This window comes from Coregonus lavaretus (genome assembly GCF_964263955.1).
Source record: "Coregonus lavaretus genome assembly, chromosome: 34".
Classification (NCBI taxonomy): domain Eukaryota; kingdom Metazoa; phylum Chordata; class Actinopteri; order Salmoniformes; family Salmonidae; genus Coregonus; species Coregonus lavaretus.
The window spans coordinates 30960388-30980123 of record NC_140021.1 but is presented as its reverse complement, the minus strand read 5'-3'; the positions used below and the strand labels follow the sequence as shown (position 1 = coordinate 30980123).

Sequence of the window (19736 nt, the reverse complement as noted above, 5' to 3'; positions counted from 1 at the left end):
ATAACCAAAAGTGAAAGGTTGTAATCTCAATGGAGGGAAAAAGGTCATTCTTACTAATCTACTAGAGAACCAGTTCAGATTTAAGTATAGTTTTTGTATGATTGAAGCCTTTAGTGAGAGTTCCAATGCTTTAATATTTAATAATTTCTGCCCTCAAATTCATATTAATTATATAAATAGGTCTAGCTTGCCGTTCCAAATAAAGTGGAATATTTTTTGCTCATATAATTTAAAAAACAATATGTTAGGTGTAGGCAGGGCCATAAGTAAATAGGTAAACTGTGATATGACTAAATAATTAATCAGGATGATTTTTCCACAAATAAGACAGTTTGTCCTTTCCATGGTTGCAAGATCTTATCTAATTTGGCTAACTTTCTATTAAAATGTCTTGTAGTGAGATAATTTCTTTCTTTCGGGATATGAATACAGAGTTTGTCCACTTCACCGTCGGACCATTTTATTGGTAAACCCACACGGTAATGTAAAAGTTGTATAATATGGTGCACATAATTCGGTATTAATCCAGAGAGGTTATAAAAATGATCTAGATCTTCTATGAGGCTGTGCAGGGATCCAAATTGCGGATTTAAAAGAAAACATTAATCATCACCTTTGTTTTTAAGCCCTGGATTTCTAGCCCCTCTATTGTTGTTGGATCTGACTTTAATAGCTAACATTTCGATGGCCATAATAAATAGATATGCCAATAGTGGACAACCTTGTTTTACTCCTCTTGACAATTTATTACTTTCTCAGAAGTAGCCATTATTTACTATTTTACACCTGGGATTACTGTACATAACTTTAACCCATTGTATAAGAGATTGTCCTAAATTAAAATAGTCCAGGCATTTATATATAAATTTCTGTCGTACTTTATCAAAGGCCTTTTTCAAAGTCAGCTATGAATACCAGGCCTGGTTTCCCAGATTTTTCATAGAGTTCTATTGTTTCCAGTACTTGTCTTATATTATCTCCAATGTATAGTTCATGTAAAAAACCTGTCTGATTAGGATGAATAATATCCGACAATACCTTTTTAATTCTATGCGCTATGCATTTTGCTAGGATTTTGGCATCACAACACTGCAGTGTAAAGGGTCTCCATTTTTTTAGGTGGACTGGATCTTTATATTTACCACCTGGGTCCTGTTTCAGTAATAGTGAATTCAGACCTTCTTGCTGAGTATCTGATAGTCTACCATTTTTATAGGAGTGGTTAAAACATGTTAATAGCGGACCTTTGAGTACATCGAAAAATATTTGATATACCTCAACTGGTATGCCATCTAGCATAGACTTGCAGACTTGCATGTATCTAGAAGTTCCTCCTCGTAATTAAACCTTCACATGAGTCTTTCTGTATAGCTGTTAATGTTACACTGACTCCATCAGTTTCTGTAAATTCCTTTTGGTAGCATTTCTATGTTGAAGATGTAAAAATAATTTGGTGCATTTTTCTCCATATTCCCACCAGGTTGCTTTATTTTTTATAACATACTCCATTTCTTTTAGTTTTTCCTCTAACGTATTCTGTGCCTCTGTTAGTTTTTACTTCTATCTGTACTGTTAGTTCCTCTATTTCCTTTGTTAAGATGAACTCTTTTGACCTAAATAGTTTTTGTTTTAAAGATGAGTGTTGAATTGCATGGCCTCTAAAGGCACATTTAAAAGTGTCCCATACAATAAAGGGATTTGCTGTACTTATGTTATGTAGGAAAAGTCCGTTATAAATTCTTCTGTCTTGGTTAAAAACAACTTGTCATCCAGTATGCTTTGATTACATTTCCAATACCCTCGCCCTCGCGGGAATTCTGTAAGAGTAATGGATAAGAGCGTCTGCTAAATGACTAAAATGTAAATGTAAATGTAATGTATATACCAATTATTTGATGGTCCGACGACATTCTGTCCCCTATCAATACTTTTTTAACTTTTGGTGCCAGCTAAAATTACGTAAGAAAGTAGTAAGATGACTAGCTTGATTGAGCCTCCGCCATGTATATCTCACTAGGTCAGGATATTTAAGCCTCCATATATCCATTAGTTCCAATATATCCATCATATTCGTAATTTCTTTAAGTGCATGAGGGTGATAGTTTGTAGTGTGATTTCCTTTACGGTCCATTGAGGTACACTATATTTACAAAAGTATGTGGACACCCCTTCAAATTAGTGGATTCGGCTATTTCAGCCACACCCGTTGCTGACAGATGTATAAAATCGAGCACACAGCCATGCAATCTCCATAGACAAACATTGGTAGTAGAATGGTCTTACAGAAGAGCTCAGTGACTTTCAACGTGGTACCATCATAGGATGCCACCTTTCCAACAAGTCAGTTCGTCAAAATTCTGCCCTGCTAGAGCTGCCCCGGTCAACTGTAAGTGCTGTTATTGTGAAGTGGAAACTTCTAGGAGCAACAACGGCTCAGCCGCGAAGTGGTAGGCCACGCAAGCTCACAGAACGGGACCGCCGAGTGCTGAAGCGTGTAGTGTGTAAAAATCGTCTGTCCTCGGTTGCGACACTCACTACTGAGTTCCAAACTGCCTCTGGAAGCAACGTCAGCACAAGAACTGTTCGTCGGGAGCTTCATGAAATGGGTTTCCATGGCCGAGCAGCCGCACACAAGCCTAAGATCACCATGCGCAATGCCAAGCGTTGGCTGGAGTGGTGTAAAGCTCGCCGCCGTTGGACTCTGGAGCAGTGGAAACGCGTTCTCTAGAGTGGTGAATCACACTTCACCATCTGGCAGTCCGACGGACGAATCTGGGTTTGGCGGATGCCAGGAGAATGCTACCTGCCCGAATGCATAGTGCTAACTGTAAAGTTTAGTGGAGGAGGAATAATGGTCTGGGGCTGTTTTTCATGGTTCGGGCTAGGCCCCTTAGTTCCAGTGAAGGGAAATCTTAAAGATACAGCATACAATTACATTCTAGACGATTCTGTGCTTCCAAGTTTGTGGCAACAGTTTGGGGAAGGCCCTTTCCTGTTTCAGCATGACAATGCCCCCATGCACAAAGCGAGGTCCATACAGAAATTGTTTGTTGAGATCGGTGTGGAAGAACTTGACTGGCCTGCACAGAGCCCTGACCTCAACCCCATCGTACACCTTTGGGATGAATTGGAACGCCGACTGTGTGCCAGGTCTAATCGATCAAAATCAGTGCCCGACCTCACTAATGCTCTTGTGGCTGAATGGAAGCATGTCCCCGCAGCAATGTTCCAACATCTAGTATATTTCACCCCCCAAGTCCTTTTTCCATACAACTTCAACTAAAGGTGTAGAATGAGTTTCCAGTAAACAATAGATAACATATTCCTTCTCTTTTAGCCAGGTAAAGACTGATTGTCTTTTCTTATTATCTGCTAAGCCATTACAATTATAACTAGCTATACTTATTTTACCACTTACCATAACGAGATACAAGTTTTGATTATACTTACCATAATATGTTTGTGAACTTACCATTAAGAAGTACCATGATAATTTAATGTCTGTACCATAATATTTGCACTGTTAAGCATACTGTAGCTGCGACTAAGTAAACCTCAAATTGTCCTCCAATATTCCACCCGCTAACACCTCCCCCCATTCCAAGTTGGGTTGTAGTTCCAGTGACCACCCCTATACACATGGATCCTAGGGCCTTTAAGAGAGAGCTAGGGGCCCATCTTTAAAAAGAGCACATGGTGCCAGCTACAGTACAGAACCAGATCCGCAGCCAACAGCCAACATCATTTTGAACGCCTTCGCCTCAGTTGTACTGCATCTAGTTATTTAAAAAAAGATATATTTAGATATAAAAAAATCTTGCATAACTTCATTTAGCACCCCCCCCCCCACACACACACACACGCACACACACACGCTCAAATGTTCAGCAGTTGTTCCATCACCGAGCCCAACTCAAGAGAAGACTTGATGTGTGAATGCGTATAAAGTTTGTCTGTTTAAGAAGGCATGCCAAATTGAGCAGGAATGGGAAGATTTGATTAACCAATATCTAGTCCTATCTGATGGAGCTCGGATACCCCCTTTCCCCCCAGCACCCACACACGCTAGTCCCCCATTGTGACCCATCTTTCCAAGCACGTCTGTGCAGTCAGACCGTTTGATTATTCTGTTCCGCCAGGGCCACAATAATATGCCCCCTCTCTGATTGTCCGAGTGTGACCCCCTCCCCATGGGTTACTGCAGCCAGTGTTGCCAGCACTGCCACTACTTGGGTGGGGGTACTCCACCGGAATTCCCACCGGCTAGGCACGAGGTCGTCAATATACTCATTAGCAGCTTTGAGAAAATCCCATCTGGGGCCTTTGGCTCTTGGACCTACCCTGACCGCATTCACCTTTCTGTCATGGCTGCATAGGCTACTTGCAGCAGGCCTATAAAATGGAAAAGGAATTCTCCTTAGTGGGTGGGTCACTCAGGTGGGTGTCTAGGATATAGGGTTGGCACCGTTCCATCATGATAGGACAAAAAATATATATATATATATATATATATTTGTTTGTATATCCCATATCTGCACATAAGTGAAGACTCGCTCTGTCACAGTAGCATCCGCTCCTTCAGGGACTCAAGTCCTTTCAGCTACAGCTCATAACTTCATGTGTTTTTTCCTCGATGTACCCCAAGTACACCCCGTTTATCACATTGTACCTATGACACTCTGTATAACTCTATAAACAGTAGCCGTACTGTATCATGTCAGAGGTTGCATCCCAAATTTTACCCTAATCCCTATGTAGTGCACTACTTTTGACCAGGCTGTATAGGGAATAGTGTGCAATTTGGTACACATACATAATGTGTACTGTGTTGGAAATGACCATTTGTTTACTCCTGTTTACACCATTGTCTTTCTAGTACAATAAGAGGTAGCATCATGACTCGACTTACTCAAAATGTGTCATTCTATTCAGGCACGTGGAACGGCACCACCAAGGTGGCGATTAAGACCCTGAAGCCAGGCACCATGTCCCCCGAGGCCTTCCTCCAGGAGGCCCAGATCATGAAGAAGCTGAGGCACGACAAGCTGGTGCCCCTCTACGCCGTGGTGTCTGAGGAACCCATCTACATCGTCACTGAGTACATGGCCAAAGGTACACATCGTCATACGCACGTATAGCAGACGCATATAAATCACACGCATATTAATGCACACACACACACGTGACATGGAAATCCATCTACATAGTTACAAAGTACATGACTAAACGCACCCATGTTTATGACTCACGCATGCATAAAGGCACATATGCATGCATCGCATAACCCATCTGCGTAGGGGCAGTAGTCGGAGGGCTTGTTCGACATTGCAGGCGACTGCTGACTGGCTGATCTACAAATTACCTTGCATCATAAATAACTACTCCTTATTATTTGTGGATCAGTCAGTCGGTCACATTTGACCCAAAATGCTTCACGTCGGCAACAATGTGGAACAAGCCAACAGACATGGCTAGGTAGCAGGTACACATGTTCATGACACACACAGATGCAGTGACGTGTGTGTGACCGGCAGCATGGTGTAGAGACGTAGATCTACGGCTGATTTTAGATGTGTAATTAGAAAGTTATAGCTAAAGCCTCTCTCCAGAAGGTTCCTTACACACACACACACGCCTGGGGGAGAAAGTCTGGAATCCGAAGTTTTAGATGTTACGCCACAACACACACATCATCCGATTAGAAGTACCCCGGCCAATTTCCTTAAAGGAAAAAAAATGTAAATGTTATGGCCGTTTTAATTAACATACCCTACAGTTTGAAAGTCCTTGGAAATCCCATGTGGGTTTTGGAGGCCCGGAGCAGAGATCTTTAATTGAAAACTGCAGCAGTTTTGTGGCGAGCTTTCATCTTTCTTGACTGCAAAGCGTCTCCCTGTTTCTTTTTAATTAGTGATTGAACACTAATGACGTATCCCTGTAAATGGACTCAGTGACCCCTGTGTGTGTGTGTGTGTGTGTTCTGAATTATATTGCATTGGTGTGTGTGTAGATTAGCCTAACTCATACAGGAGAGTGTGTGTTTATCCCATTGGTGTCCCCTGAAACTCTAATCCTGGTTTCCTCTCACACTGAGGAAATGGTGATATCTGTGTCCCAAATGACACCCTATTCCCTATATAGTGTACTAGTTTTGACCAGTCACCAGGGCCCCATAGGTCTCTGGGCAAAAGTAGTGCACTATATAGGTTAATAAGGTGTCATTTGGGGCTCATCCTAGATGTCATTAAGAGCCATGTACCAAACATAGACACAAGCAGCTAGCTTCATCAATACCAAGGGAATATTTAAGAAGTCGTATTTAAGAAGTCTTAAGCCACTATTTCTGTGGTGGTTTGTTGCCGCGCTGTTGGCAACATTTGCAGCACTCTCTCTCTGGTACAGTAACTGTCATGTGTTGCTGATTTTGTAATTGTAGGAAGTTTGCTGGATTTCCTGAAGGAGGGAGATGGTAAATTCCTCAAGCTTCCCTTGCTTGTAGATATGGCTGCACAGGTAAGTCAAAAGTCAGCCTCTCAGTAAACTACCATGTATGTTTCCAAGTGCCTCACCCCTCAGTATCTCCACCTAAGGATACATTTGGCCTCTTTTTGATTGCAAGTAGTACAAGAAAAAATCATTTATTCTTATCTCCATCACCATATTCCTCCCTCCTGTGTGAACAGAGTAGTGCACTAAATAGGGATTAGGGTGTAATTTAGGATTTAACCGAAGACGGGCTGCTCCGCTTTGAGTGCATCACAGCAAATATCAACGTGGGCATCAGTGATAAAATGGAGTGTTAAACCATTCTGCTTGTTTTCTTCAGATCGCTGACGGAATGGCTTTCATCGAGAGGATGAACTACATCCACAGGGACCTGCGCGCCGCTAACATCCTGGTCGCGGACAACTTGGTGTGCAAGATCGCCGACTTTGGTCTGGCCAGGCTGATCGAGGACAACGAGTACACAGCTAGGCAAGGTTAGTAGAGGACAGAGTAGGATTGGGCGGTATACCGTATATACCGTATACCGGGGTATTTGGAAATGGCTACGGGATGTTTTTTCAATACCGTCAATACTGTTAAACTATTTATTTGAAGATTTTCAATACATTGTAATATTTGTAGTTATTTTTTAGGTAAATACCTGCAGTCAACTTGTGCAATGCATTCTTATTTCACCTGTCACATTATTTTCCATAATGAAGCTTACTTAGTTCACCAGCACAGTTGAGTCAGTCACGTGTTTGTTTGTAAATAGCACAACAGGAGAAAGCAGGAGCAGGTGAGTCCAGCTGTGTATTGACAGGGGTTGCGTTTTATATTGAAAGTCAAGTGTATTTCTGCTTCAATAGAGTCATCAGAGACATGAAAATACATTAGTGCAACACAGAAAATAGCTTCACTTTCATCAGATGACAACAGAAGTGCAACGCTATTTGGCTGGCAGCCACTCAAGTAAATGAGCTTACAATGACAAAGCAAAAACTATACATGGCCATCATATTTCTAATGTGTAGGCCTGTCATAGAAAAGAATGTAGCCAGCTGCATTTCCTAATGTTTTTCTTAAAGTGAATCTTGCATTTTACCAGAGAAAAGTAGGCTGGCTATACTGAGAAGAGTACAGGAGAAAAGTAGCTACACATCAGTCAGAGTGCTGTCTGCTAAGTACACTGCTCAAAAAAATAAAGGGAACACTTAAACAACACAATGTAACTCCAAGTCAATCACACTTCTGTGAAATCAAACTGTCCACTTAGGAAGCAACACTGATTGACAATAAATGTCACATGCTGTTGTGCAAATGGAATAGACAACAGGTGGAAATTATAGGCAATTAGCAAGACACCCCCAATAAAGGACTGGTTTTGCAGGTGGTGACCACAGACCACTTCTCAGTTCCTATGCTTTCTGGCTGATGTTTTGGTCACTTTTGAATGCTGGCGGTGCTTTCACTCTAGTGGTAGCATGAGACGGAGTCTAAAACCCACACAAGTGGCTCAGGTAGTAGTGCAGGTCATCCAGGATGGCACATCAATGCGAGCTGTGGCAAGAAGGTTTGCTGTGTCTGTCAGCGTAGTGTCCAGAGCATGGAGGCACTACCAGGAGACAGGCCAGGACATCAGGAGACGTGGAGGAGGCCGTAGGAGGGCAACAACCCAGCAGCAGGACCGCTACCTCCGCCTTTGTGCAAGGAGGAGCAGGAGGAGCACTGCCAGAGCCCTGTAAAATGACCTCCAGCAGGCCACAAATGTGCATGTGTCTGCTCAAACGGTCAGAAACAGACTCCATGAGGGTGGTATGAGGGCCCGACGTCCACAGGTGGGGGTTGTGCTTACAGCCTAACACCGTGCAGGACGTTTGGTATTTGCCAGAGAACACCAAGATTGGCAAATTCGCCACTGGCGCCCTGTGCTCTTCACAGATGAAAGCAGGTTCACACTGAGCACGTGACAGACGTGACAGAGTCTGGAGACGCCGTGGAGAACGTTCTGCTGCCTGCAACATCCTCCAGCATGACCGGTTTGGCGGTGGGTCAGTCATGGTGTGGGGTGGCATTTCTTTGGGGGGCCGCACAGCCCTCCATGTGCTCGCCATAGGTATTTTGACTGCCATTAGGTACCGAGATGAGATCCTCAGACCCCTTGTGAGACCATATGCTGGTGCGGTTGGCCCTGGGTTCCTCCTAATGCAAGACAATGCTAGACCTCATGTGGCTGGAGTGTGTCAGCAGTTCCTGCAAGAGGAAGGCATTGATGCTATGGACTGGCCCGCCCGTTCCCCAGACCAGAATCCAATTGAGCACATCTGGGACATCATGTCTCGCTCCATCCACCAACACCACGTTGCACCACAGACTGTCCAGGAGTTGGCGGATGCTTTAGTCCAGGTCTGGGAGGAGATCCCTCAGAAGACCATCCGCCACCTCATCAGGAGCATGCCCAGGCGTTGTAGGGAGGTCATACAGGCACGTGGAGGCCAAACACACTACTGAGCCTAATTTTGACTTGTTTTAAGGACATTACATCAAAGTTGGATCAGCCTGTAGTGTGGTTTTCTACTTTAATTTTGAGGGTGACTCCAAATCCAGACCTCCATGGGTTGATAAATTTGATTTCCATTGATAATTTTTGTGTGATTTTGTTGTCAGCACAATCAACTATGTAAAGAAAAAAGTATTTAATAAGATTATTTCATTCATTCAGATCTAGGATGTGTTATTTTAGTGTTCCCTTTATTTTTTTGAGCAGTGTAGAATGCCCGTTTGTGAATTTTCATCTGAGTTTAGAAGTGCAACTGAAGCAGAAAATTAGTCTGATGCCGAACATAAATTACAATAAGAAGCATTTTAGATCTGTGTTTACAAAACGCAGCAAGATATTTCTTATGCGTTTCATCTTCTTTTTCCTGTGTGAAAAACGCATAATTATGAGTTTACACGACCCCTTGCTATCTAAGTAAGTGGCTGAATGAATGAGGTGACGGGGCATCATATTGTGTTCGCTTTCTGCCGTGTTTGAGAAGGCAAAGCCCTTTTGGATGGGTTATTTGTACAGCTGCTACTGGTATCTTGATTTCCTTGAGTTTCTTCTCCTCTCTGTTCTTGGTGGTCTGCTCCTCCCCCCCTCTTCTCCGAGCAGAGCAGGCCGGCCCGTTGCCCTAGTGACTCCAGACTCCACACAGACACAGCTTGTAGACATGCTGCTGGAGAGCCAGTACTGCATGCGTCAAAACTTTGTTCATTTGCACAAAGTCTCTCGTTCACATTTTCGCTTATAAATGTCCAAACTCAACAAAAATGACATTCGGTAGCTCCTACCTTTATATGTATAACTTTTATGAGCTGGATTGCCTGTCTTTGCAGTTCGTTTATTTTCGTTTGCACTCGTTAGCATATTTAGCTAGTGGCCTTGATGGAAATTCGCAATTACTTGTGGTAATTTTGTTTGCATTCTGGTAATAGACGCCCAACGGGCTTTTTTGCTTTTGTTTTGGCGCCCCCTTGTGTACTAAACCAATAATACCGTATATCCCAGGGTGAGAGAAGCACGGTATGATGTGAAACCGTAGTACCGAGAGATGGGACAGAGGGGCTTAGGGTTTAAAATCCCATTCGTCGAGGTGTGTACGGGTGGAAAGAGGCAAGGCAAGTAGAGCTCTGGGACAGACAGCCGGGACCTAGGGACACAAGGCTTAGAGTCCCTTGTTGCGTCCCAATAATCTCTCCTTTGCCCTGACCTGTGCACTTCCATTCATGGATTTCAAAGGTAATGACTGGTATTCCTCTAGAGCATTGGTTCTCAACTGGTTCTGCCTCTGGAAAATAATTGCCAAAATACAATCTGTAAAACTATGTTTAATGCTATATTAATAGTAAATGCAGCATTTCTATGGCAAGGGAACAACATTGCCACCTCTTTCATTGTCAATAATGAAAATTTGCCAATATTCTTGATGAAGATTGTTAATAAACTCACTATATTGGAAATACTGTGATTGAAGAAAAATTGTTCAGATATTAAATTAAATGTAAGTTCATTATCATTTCTACACACTTTCTACCTGGTTTAAGTCGTTTAAGTTCAGAGAGGAGTATTTTTCCATTAAACAAATATATATATATATATATATATATATATATATATATATATATATATATATATATATATATATATATATATATATATATATATATATATATATATATATATATATATAGTACCAGTCAAAAGTTTGGACTCACCTACTCATTCAAGGATTTTTCTTTATTTTTACTCTTTTCTACATTGTAGAATAAAAGTGAAGACATCAAAACTAGGAAATAACACATATGGAATCATGGTATTCCAGCATGACAATGACCCAAAACACACGGCCAAGGCAACAAAGGAGTGGCTCAAGAAGAAGCACATTAAGGTCCTGGAGTAGCCAGTCTCCAGACCTTAATCCCATAGAAAATATGTGGAGGGAGCTGAAGGTTCGAGTTGCCAAACGTCAGCCTCGAAACCTTAATGACTTGGAGAAGATCTGCAAAGAGGAGTGGAACAAAATTCCTCCTGAGATGTGTGCAAACCTGGTGGCCAACTACAAGAAACGTCTGACCTCTGTGATTGCCAACAAGGGTTTTGCCACCAAGTACTAAGTCATGTTTGGCAGAGGGGTCAAATACTTATTTTCCTCATTAAAATGCAAATCAATTTATAACATTTTTGACATGCGTTTTTCTGGATTTTTTTGTTGTTATTCTGTCTCTCACTGTTCAAATAAAACTACCATTAAAATTATAGACTGATTATTTCTTTGTCAGTGGGCAAACGTACAAAATCAGCTGATTTTGTACGTTTGCCCACTGACAAAGAAATTATCAGTCGATCATTTTAATGGTAGGTTTATTTGAACAGTGAATCCAGAAAAACGCATGTTAAAAATGTTATAAATTGATTTGCATTTTAATGAGGGAAATAAGTATTTGACCCCCCCTCAATCAGAAAGATTTCTGGCTCCCAGGTGTCTTTTATACAGGTAACTAGCTGAGATTAGGAGCACACTCTTAAAGGGAATGCTCCTAATCTCCGTTTGTTACCTGTATAAAAGACACCTGTCCACAGAAGCAATCAATCAATCAGATTCCAAACTCTCCACCATGGCCAAGACCAAAGAGCTCTCCAAGGATGTCAGGGACAAGATTGTAGACCTACACAAGGCTGGAATGGGCTACAAGACCATCGCCAACCAGCTTGGTGAGAAGGTGACAACAGTTGGTGCGATTATTCACAAATGGAAGAAACACAAAAAACACAAAAGCACTGTCAATCTCCCTCGGCCTGGGGCTCCATGCAAGATCTCACCTCGTGGAGTTGCAATGATCATGAGAACGGTGAGGAATCAGCCCAGAACTACACGGGAGGATCTTGTCAATGATCTCAAGGCAGCTGGGACCATAGTCAACAAGAAAACAATTGGTAACACACTACGCCGTGAAAGACTGAAATCCTGCAGTGCCCGCAAGGTCCCCCTGCTCAAGAAAGCACATATACAGGGCCATCTGAAGTTTGCCAATGAACATCTGAATGATTCAGAGGAGAACTGGGTGAAAGTGTTGTGGTCGGATGAGACCAAAATCGAGCTCTTTGGCATCAACTCAACTCGCCGTGTTTGGAGGAGGAGGAATGCTGCCTATGACCCCAAGAACACCATCTCCACCGTCAAACATGGAGGTGGAAACATTATGCTTTGGGGGTGTTTTTCTGCTAAGGGGACAGGACAACTTCACCGCATCAAAGGGACGATGGACGGGGCCATGTACCGTCAAATCCTGGGTGAGAACCTCCTTCCCTCAGCCAGGATATTGAAAATGGGTCGTGGATGGGTATTCCAGCATGACAATGACCCAAAACACACGGCCAAGGCAACAAAGGAGTGGCTCACGTAAAATAACGCGCGATGGTTGTAGGTTATAGCAGTTATTTATTCAGACCCATAACCATTCAATCAATCTTCGTGAAGAGAAGTGAAAGCCTGCATTTAATTCTAGTCCTATATTATTCAAGGATGTCATTAGAATGATGAAGATGAGGACAACAACTTATTTCATTTAACTGTTGAAAGCGAGGAAGGAATGAAGCAACAATGGAGAGAGAAAGAGGAGGTAGGCTAATAACATTAGGGGAAATATTATGACAGGTATATATGCGTCAGCCTACTAATTATACAAATAGGACATATTAAATTAAAAAATGTAAATCAAATTTGCTAGCCTATACTTATAACTTTGTAAGCCGCGTGTGCTGCACCAGATGCTTTATCATGGTTTGTGCGTAATTCCAGTCCATAAAATACAATACAGTACAGTAATATAGTTCACACTCAAAAAGATTAGCCTTCTGGAGCTAGTTTCATTTATTTACCCAAGAGAGCATATAGCTAGCTACATCTATGGGCTTTTATGTTTATCTATTGTGCGTAATGTGCAGTAGCCTATATCAAATGTATAAGGATAACAGCACAATCATTTGGGCTTTTTTGAGCTTCGGCTCATTAAATGTCGTTAATTTAGGGCTCATAAAATGTATTTAATATATGGCTCTTCATGTTCCGCTAGCATCAGGTTTGAATTTTCATGCTGATCAAAGCTCTAATCAAATCCAGACATATATTTATATGCTTTACATTTTAGTCATTTAGCAGACACTCTTATCCAGAGCGACTTACAGTTAGTGAGTGCATACATTTTCATACTGGCCCCCCGTGGGAATCGAACCCAAAACCCTGGTGTTGCAAGTGCCATGCTCTACCAACTGAGCTACACGGGGCTTGAATGACACTTCCTGTTCCTGTTTTGGCGGGAAATACCGGGTTACCCGGGAGAAAAGTGATTTATTCTCGGAATTGAACATTTGTAAAATACCGGGAAAATATTCAACCCTATTTCCTACCATGGTAAATTAGGCTAATGGCGGAAAGCAGATGGTCATATCCACTCTGATTAGTTGAGGTGAGTAAACTCTCTCAAGCTGCCTGCTGCTTAACCATTGAAGCCCAATGGTTTCAGCAGAGAAACAGGCGTTTGACACTAACACTCCTTTTTCCACTCAACAACACTCATAAACCTCAAACCTTTTGGAATGTGACTTTGGGTTTTTCACCCTGCTGTGCTATATTTTTTCTAATTATGTTTCGATCCATTTCCTTGCAACCAGATCACACTTCAACCGTTAAAAAAAAGAAGCTATGATTCATTTTGTTACAGAGGTCAATAGTGTAATTGTTATGGCAGACTTGAGTGTGAACTGTGATATCGGTCACTTCTCAGTCGTTATGGCACAGCTGAATGACCTCTGATGACCCCTAGTGGAAGTTAATGTTCTGTCTCTCTTCTTTCTCTCTCTCTCTTTCTCCCTGCCCCCTCTTCTTTTATCTCTTCCCCTCCTGCTCTGGTTTTTAGGGGCCAAGTTCCCAATCAAGTGGACGGCTCCCGAGGCTGCCCTGTACGGCCGCTTCACTATCAAGTCAGACGGCTGGTCCTTCGGCATCTTACTCACCGAACTGGTCACCAAGGGCAGGGTGCCCTACCCAGGTGAGAACACAGACAAAATCAAAAACCATGTTTGAGTCCTACATGGCACCCTATTCCCTATATAGTGCACTTCCTTTGACTAGAGCTTATAGGGAATGGGCACTACGTAGGGATTAGAGTGCCATTTGGGATGGAGTTCCATAACAACAATGGCAGTCTGTGAGGCTGTCTATCTGGTTAAGATATGTCAATTGTATGAATCCTAAAGCTGGGAAGCAGATTTCTTGTGTAACCAGGAGGAGTAGTCAGAGGTAGATGCCAGCGCAATGTCAACAAGGAAGTGACTAATTTGGTGAAAGGTGATCCGTCACCAGTCTTATAGCCTAGACTAGTTAATACTGTCCTAGGAAGTGGGCCAGGGGTGACACTGTCTGTGATTGCTGTTTTTGTCTCTGCGGAGTAAACACACACACACACACACACACACACAAGCTGGCTGAGATTAGAGGAGACCATCTGGTGGGATCTGATCCGGAGATTGAACACCACTCTTGTTTAGAACCATCTGTCCCAGACTGATCGGGCTCTGGGGAGAGCGCAAGAGAGAAGGATGGATGCTCTGAAACGCTGACACACACAGACACTAACCTTCAGGCCAGGCGTTGGAACCGAAATTATTTTCCAATCGTTTCGTTCTGAACAGCACCATTATTATTTTTGTTCCGTTACACTGTTCCGACCAGCAAAATAAAGTTCTGAACCGGTTTGAACCCCAATAAAAGTAATGGCTTATATCGTTCCCTTCTGTTCCTTTTTAAACCTCTGAAATCAACCGTTTTGTTACATTTAGCTCGACATAAAAATTACTTCACCAATCAGTGCAGATAGAGCAGTTTGCTATGGAGTGGGCAAACTATTTACATGCATTGTACAGACAAGTGTAGGGCGCAGGATGCGACTGAAATTTTGCAGGTGGGGAGAGAGGGTAGAGGAAGAGGCTTGGCATCTTGTTGTTATGACATTCATTATCTGAATTAGGCCCACAGAATGATATCTACGGAGGAGCGGCTTCTACAGTATGAAGGAACTTTGAATGTACTTGAACTTCAGAGAGTTGGCTTAATGTTGGACCAGAGCTAGCTAGCTAGCTAAGAAGCTTGTGTGTGCAGAGCGGCACCAGAATTTAAATGAAAACAAGTCTTACCTTTTTGTAGTTAATAGATCCAATGTGAAACGTGATAACTATAGTATCCTTAGCTAGCATTAAAAAAGTTAATCCATTCTTCTATAATTAAAACTCTCTCTCCCTAATTTCTGAATCACGCTTGTAACATCATCAGGCTACAGTAGACTATGCTTCGGAAGGGGAGGGGCAGGAAGCCTACATGCACTGGCAAAGATTTCCAGCTGGCAGGCAGACACTGGAATACGTTTCTGATTGACAGTGAGGGCTTTGTGTAGGCGTGTAGCCAGTAACGTAAAATAACGTTATTAACCGGTTCCCATGCTTTTAAAATAATGGTTCTGTTCCGGAACAGTATAGATCACTTCCATTACCGGTTTCGGTTCTGTTCCCTGAACCGGTTCCAACCCCTGTTTCAGGCCCCCTTTTTATTTATGCTTTTTGAGGGGGAGGAGGGGGGTGTAATAGTCTAGTGAAGCGTTTGGAGCGAATTCTCAATGGAATTAGATCACAGACCTAGTTTTGTTGTGGATAATCTTGATTTTATTGTGTGACCTAACTGATACGGTTGACTGCACAGTTAATGTAATGGGCACTAAACAGACTGAGCCCCGCTCTCTTATTTATCTCTTTCCATTTCGCTCTCTCTCTCTCCACCCAGGCATGGTGAACAGGGAGGTCCTGGAGCAGGTGGAGCGGGGTTACCGTATGCCGTGCCCCCAGGGCTGTCCCGACTCCCTCCACGAGATGATGAAGCTTTGCTGGAAGAAGGACCCCGACGAGAGGCCCACCTTCGAATACATCCAGTCCTTCCTGGAGGACTACTTCACAGCCACGGAGCCACAGTACCAGCCCGGGGATAACCTATAGTCAGGCCTGGCCGCAACGCAGCCCTTGACCCGTTCACCATGCAAAGTATCCCTCCACCCAGGAGGAGCAGACTCCGATACAGACGCATGGAGACTAAACGCTATGAATAATGTGCTTCAGAAAAGGCAACTGGAAGCTTGGTTATCGAGTTGCACAAACCACTGCTGTCCTTGATGATAAAAATAAATGTGCGTTTTTTTTTTTTACACTAATTTTCACTGATCATTTAATTTTTTATTTCAGGTACTACAGGTCTTAGTTTGTATGACTTTACTCCTTTTGTTCCTTTGGTTTTTTTATTCCTCAGTTTCTCACATGGTTATAATGACCATGTTCTTTTTCAAAGTGACCAATCATTCTGTTGTGTTGTTTTTAAAATCTTTGTTGAACTGTGAAAATGGCACATGAGAGAGATGGGTAGGGGCCCTTGGAATAAGAGCTCTTCAAAACGGAGGACGAGAGAGAAGGATGTACTGTAAGTGGCGAAAATATTGTCAAGTACTGTGGGAATATTTCAGTCGGGATAATTCAGTTCTGTGTTCAGTACATTTCATCAGCTCAACCAGGAAAATGCTTTTCTTTCTCCTGTGTTTTTCTGAATGATTGACTTGAGTGGCGCGGATCAGGGACAGTTGAATTGCGTGGGTCCGTCTTGTCTGCTCATTTTCTATTTTATTTGTTGATTTTATTCTATGTAACTGTAAGAATGATTCATATCATGGACATGGTTCATGTGAAGCCTTCCCTTCGAGTCCTTCAGTTGGACATTTTTACAACACTAAGGCCATCATGTTATGTGTCCCAGACAGACCATTGCTATGCCAAGTTAAATAACCTCTTTAAAGATCACTACAGAGCATTTTCTGCATATGTAGCAGTAGGATGAAGTTGCCACTAGACACTGATCTTGGTTCAATTGAGCATTTATGGGAATGGAAGCTGATCCTAGATCTGTACCTAGGGGAAACTTCCCCCCAGAGCAATGTACCACTGTGAGATGGGAGAATATTCAGCTCTCGCCTTGCAAAGCCAACAGCCCTGTAGATCACTAAGCTACATGCCAATGTGGCTCGTCTCTGCACATATCATAGCACTACACTACACAAACTAAATGTTCACTCTCTTAGGTCCAGAATTTGACCACCTGATTTGGCCATTACATGCCAGTAATAACTTCTACACACCTATGTTAAAGAGGACTTGGCCTTCTCTCTCACATACATGGAGAAGTCCTTTAACAAACTTTTTCTTTTGGATTCTATACTTGACTCATCCTCACGTGTTTCATTTTCAGTTCTAAAAATGGTCAAAAAGTAACAATTTTGCCTTTATGGGAAAATATTGCCAAAGCACCTGAACTGTTTATGTTGTCTACATGTGATTTTGTGTGAATGGATTTCATTCAGTCTAAAGTTTCAGCCTAGATACAAAGAGGATGGGATTTTATTCTGACAATTTGTTTTTAATAAAGTAGTCGTAACCAGTGAACAGTCAGTTATTTTAAGACTGCAACATGGAGGAAGCTCAAAGGTCTTTTTAATGTGTCATGTCACATCTACAGTTGTTATTTTGCTCCTTTGTTTTTCTTTAAACTCATCAATTCAGTGTTGCATTTGATTATGCATAGATGGGCAGAACACATGGTCAGCTGGGGTTTTATAGAAGGGCTTTGTACAAAGTTGTGAAATCCTAATTTTATAAATAAATAAAAAAGGACATCAAAGACTAGAATGCAAGTTATAAAGTTGGTGAAAAGAGAAATAATTATGATTTAGATGCTAATTTGTGGAATTTGAACAGTTGGAAAATTAAACATTTCAGATTTTAATGTGTGGTATTTGTTGTTGAATTCGTTAGATTCATTAGTTTCATACAGACACCAGGCAGTTTATCACTTTTGTTTAAGACATCAAAGACTATAATGCAAGTTATAAAGTTGGTGTAGAAAAAATTATGGTTTAGATGCTAATTTGTGGAATTTGTACAGTTGGAAAATTAAACATTTCAGATTTTAAAATGTGTGGTATTCGTTGTTGAATTAGCTAGATTCATTAGTTTCATACAGACAACAGGCAGTTGATATCAGTTGTCGAATCACGAGCTGTCACTATGTTTAATTTCTTTGTCACAATGTTTCATATTATTGGCATTAATTCATTTTTGCTAGTTACATTGACTGAGTTCTATTAAACTGCCCCGGATTTAACTGGGCTATGGCCCGTCACGTGACCTGGCGTAGCCGATAAGGGAGGCGCGCCCTGCTCAAATTAAACGGTAATCTGCGCTGCAGTCGGTTTCAAATAGAATGCAATCAACGCTAACCCGGTTCTTCTTCTGTGGGTTTTATGGCGGACTACAACCCAAAAAGGTGTATTGCCCCCACCAACTGGACGGGTTGAAACCAAAACAAGGTAAAAAGAAAATCCATACGTAATAGGGAAACTAACTTAATCTACCCAAATAAAAATAGTACATTGACAAAACAAAACTCCCACTTCTTCCGTCTTTCAAATCTCCCATCTCAGGTTCTAGGGCCCGAGAGGGTGGTACAGCTTGTGACAATATTCCATGTAACTCCATCGCCGAGAAGTCTTTCAGCCCCAGGAACCGCTCCGCCGCATCCACAATGATTTCTATCTTCCTGGACCTTCTCTCCACCTTGGTAGTGCCATTAATCACCATAGCTTTAAAGGCCACAAAGTCCAGCTTCTTAACCTTAAAAATGTCAGGATCCTGCTGGTGAAAGGCAACCCCTGCAGCCTGCAGTGAAGGCCTATCCACCACCATGGACTCTTCAGGTGCACCATTCAAACCCTCAACCCTTTTAACAGCTTCATGGTTCCCACCACAATTGCAACATGTCACATTTTCATCACTTTTATAACACATTATATGATATTTTCCACAACTTGGACATCTCGGCTTCTCCCTTCTGCAAACACTTGAAACATGACCAAAAGCTTTACAATGATCATACTGCATTGGTCTTGGGATAAATGCTCAGACTGTAGTTAACATACCCTAACTGCACTTGAGTAGGGAGAGACTCCATATCAAAAACCAAAAGAACAGCTAGACTTTTTCTTCATTCCCCACATGATTCATCCGACATGCATCAATCACTCCAGGAATATTTTTTATCTCTTCAATATCGACTTCCCTAGAGACGCCAGATATAACCCCCTTGAGGGGTGCCCTGTTCCTAAGAGACACACACGACACTTCAAACTGATCAAATCTGGTGAGACGCAACACACTTTCTTCTGATCCGCAGAAGCACAAAAAATCTAAAAAAGCCCGCCTCTCGTGATCCTCACAGCCTTCACTCTACCCAGCACTCTCTCAAATGGATTCCTCAAGATTGGTAATTCGATCAGCTGCTCCTCATTTACAAACCGTACTCCTACAAGATACGAAGTGTCATTCTCATCACTACTTTTCTCTGTTTTCCATTCTTTTGGACAATATTCCAATTCTCCTTGATTCTACCGCCATTAGATTCAGAATCCACTTCATCATCCGTTTCATCATCCGTTTCTGCCATCTTTTTCCTTAGCTAGTCGCTCGCTCGGTAAGCTGGCTCTGTGCCTGCCGACTCCTACAGCGTTTCCATTAGACACCCCAACCTCTAACCCGGTTCTTCTTCTTCGATGAGGTTTAACGG

The 19736-nt window shown here is 42.2% G+C and overlaps 1 protein-coding gene across 1 annotated transcript in view; it reads left to right on the top strand.

Annotated features, from left to right (window-relative positions):
- LOC311109186 (tyrosine-protein kinase Yes) overlaps window positions 1-18089 on the top strand; it is a 47896-nt gene extending 29807 nt beyond the window's left edge. Inside the window, exons 8-12 of the mRNA XM_084152025.1 lie at window positions 4933-5112; window positions 6437-6513; window positions 6827-6980; window positions 13948-14079; window positions 15864-18089. Of these exons, the coding sequence (XP_084008151.1) occupies window positions 4933-5112; window positions 6437-6513; window positions 6827-6980; window positions 13948-14079; window positions 15864-16072 (752 nt within the window). The 3' untranslated portion in view covers window positions 16073-18089. The remainder of the gene's footprint in view (window positions 1-4932; window positions 5113-6436; window positions 6514-6826; window positions 6981-13947; window positions 14080-15863) is intronic.
- The last annotated feature ends 1647 nt before the right edge of the window (window positions 18090-19736 follow it).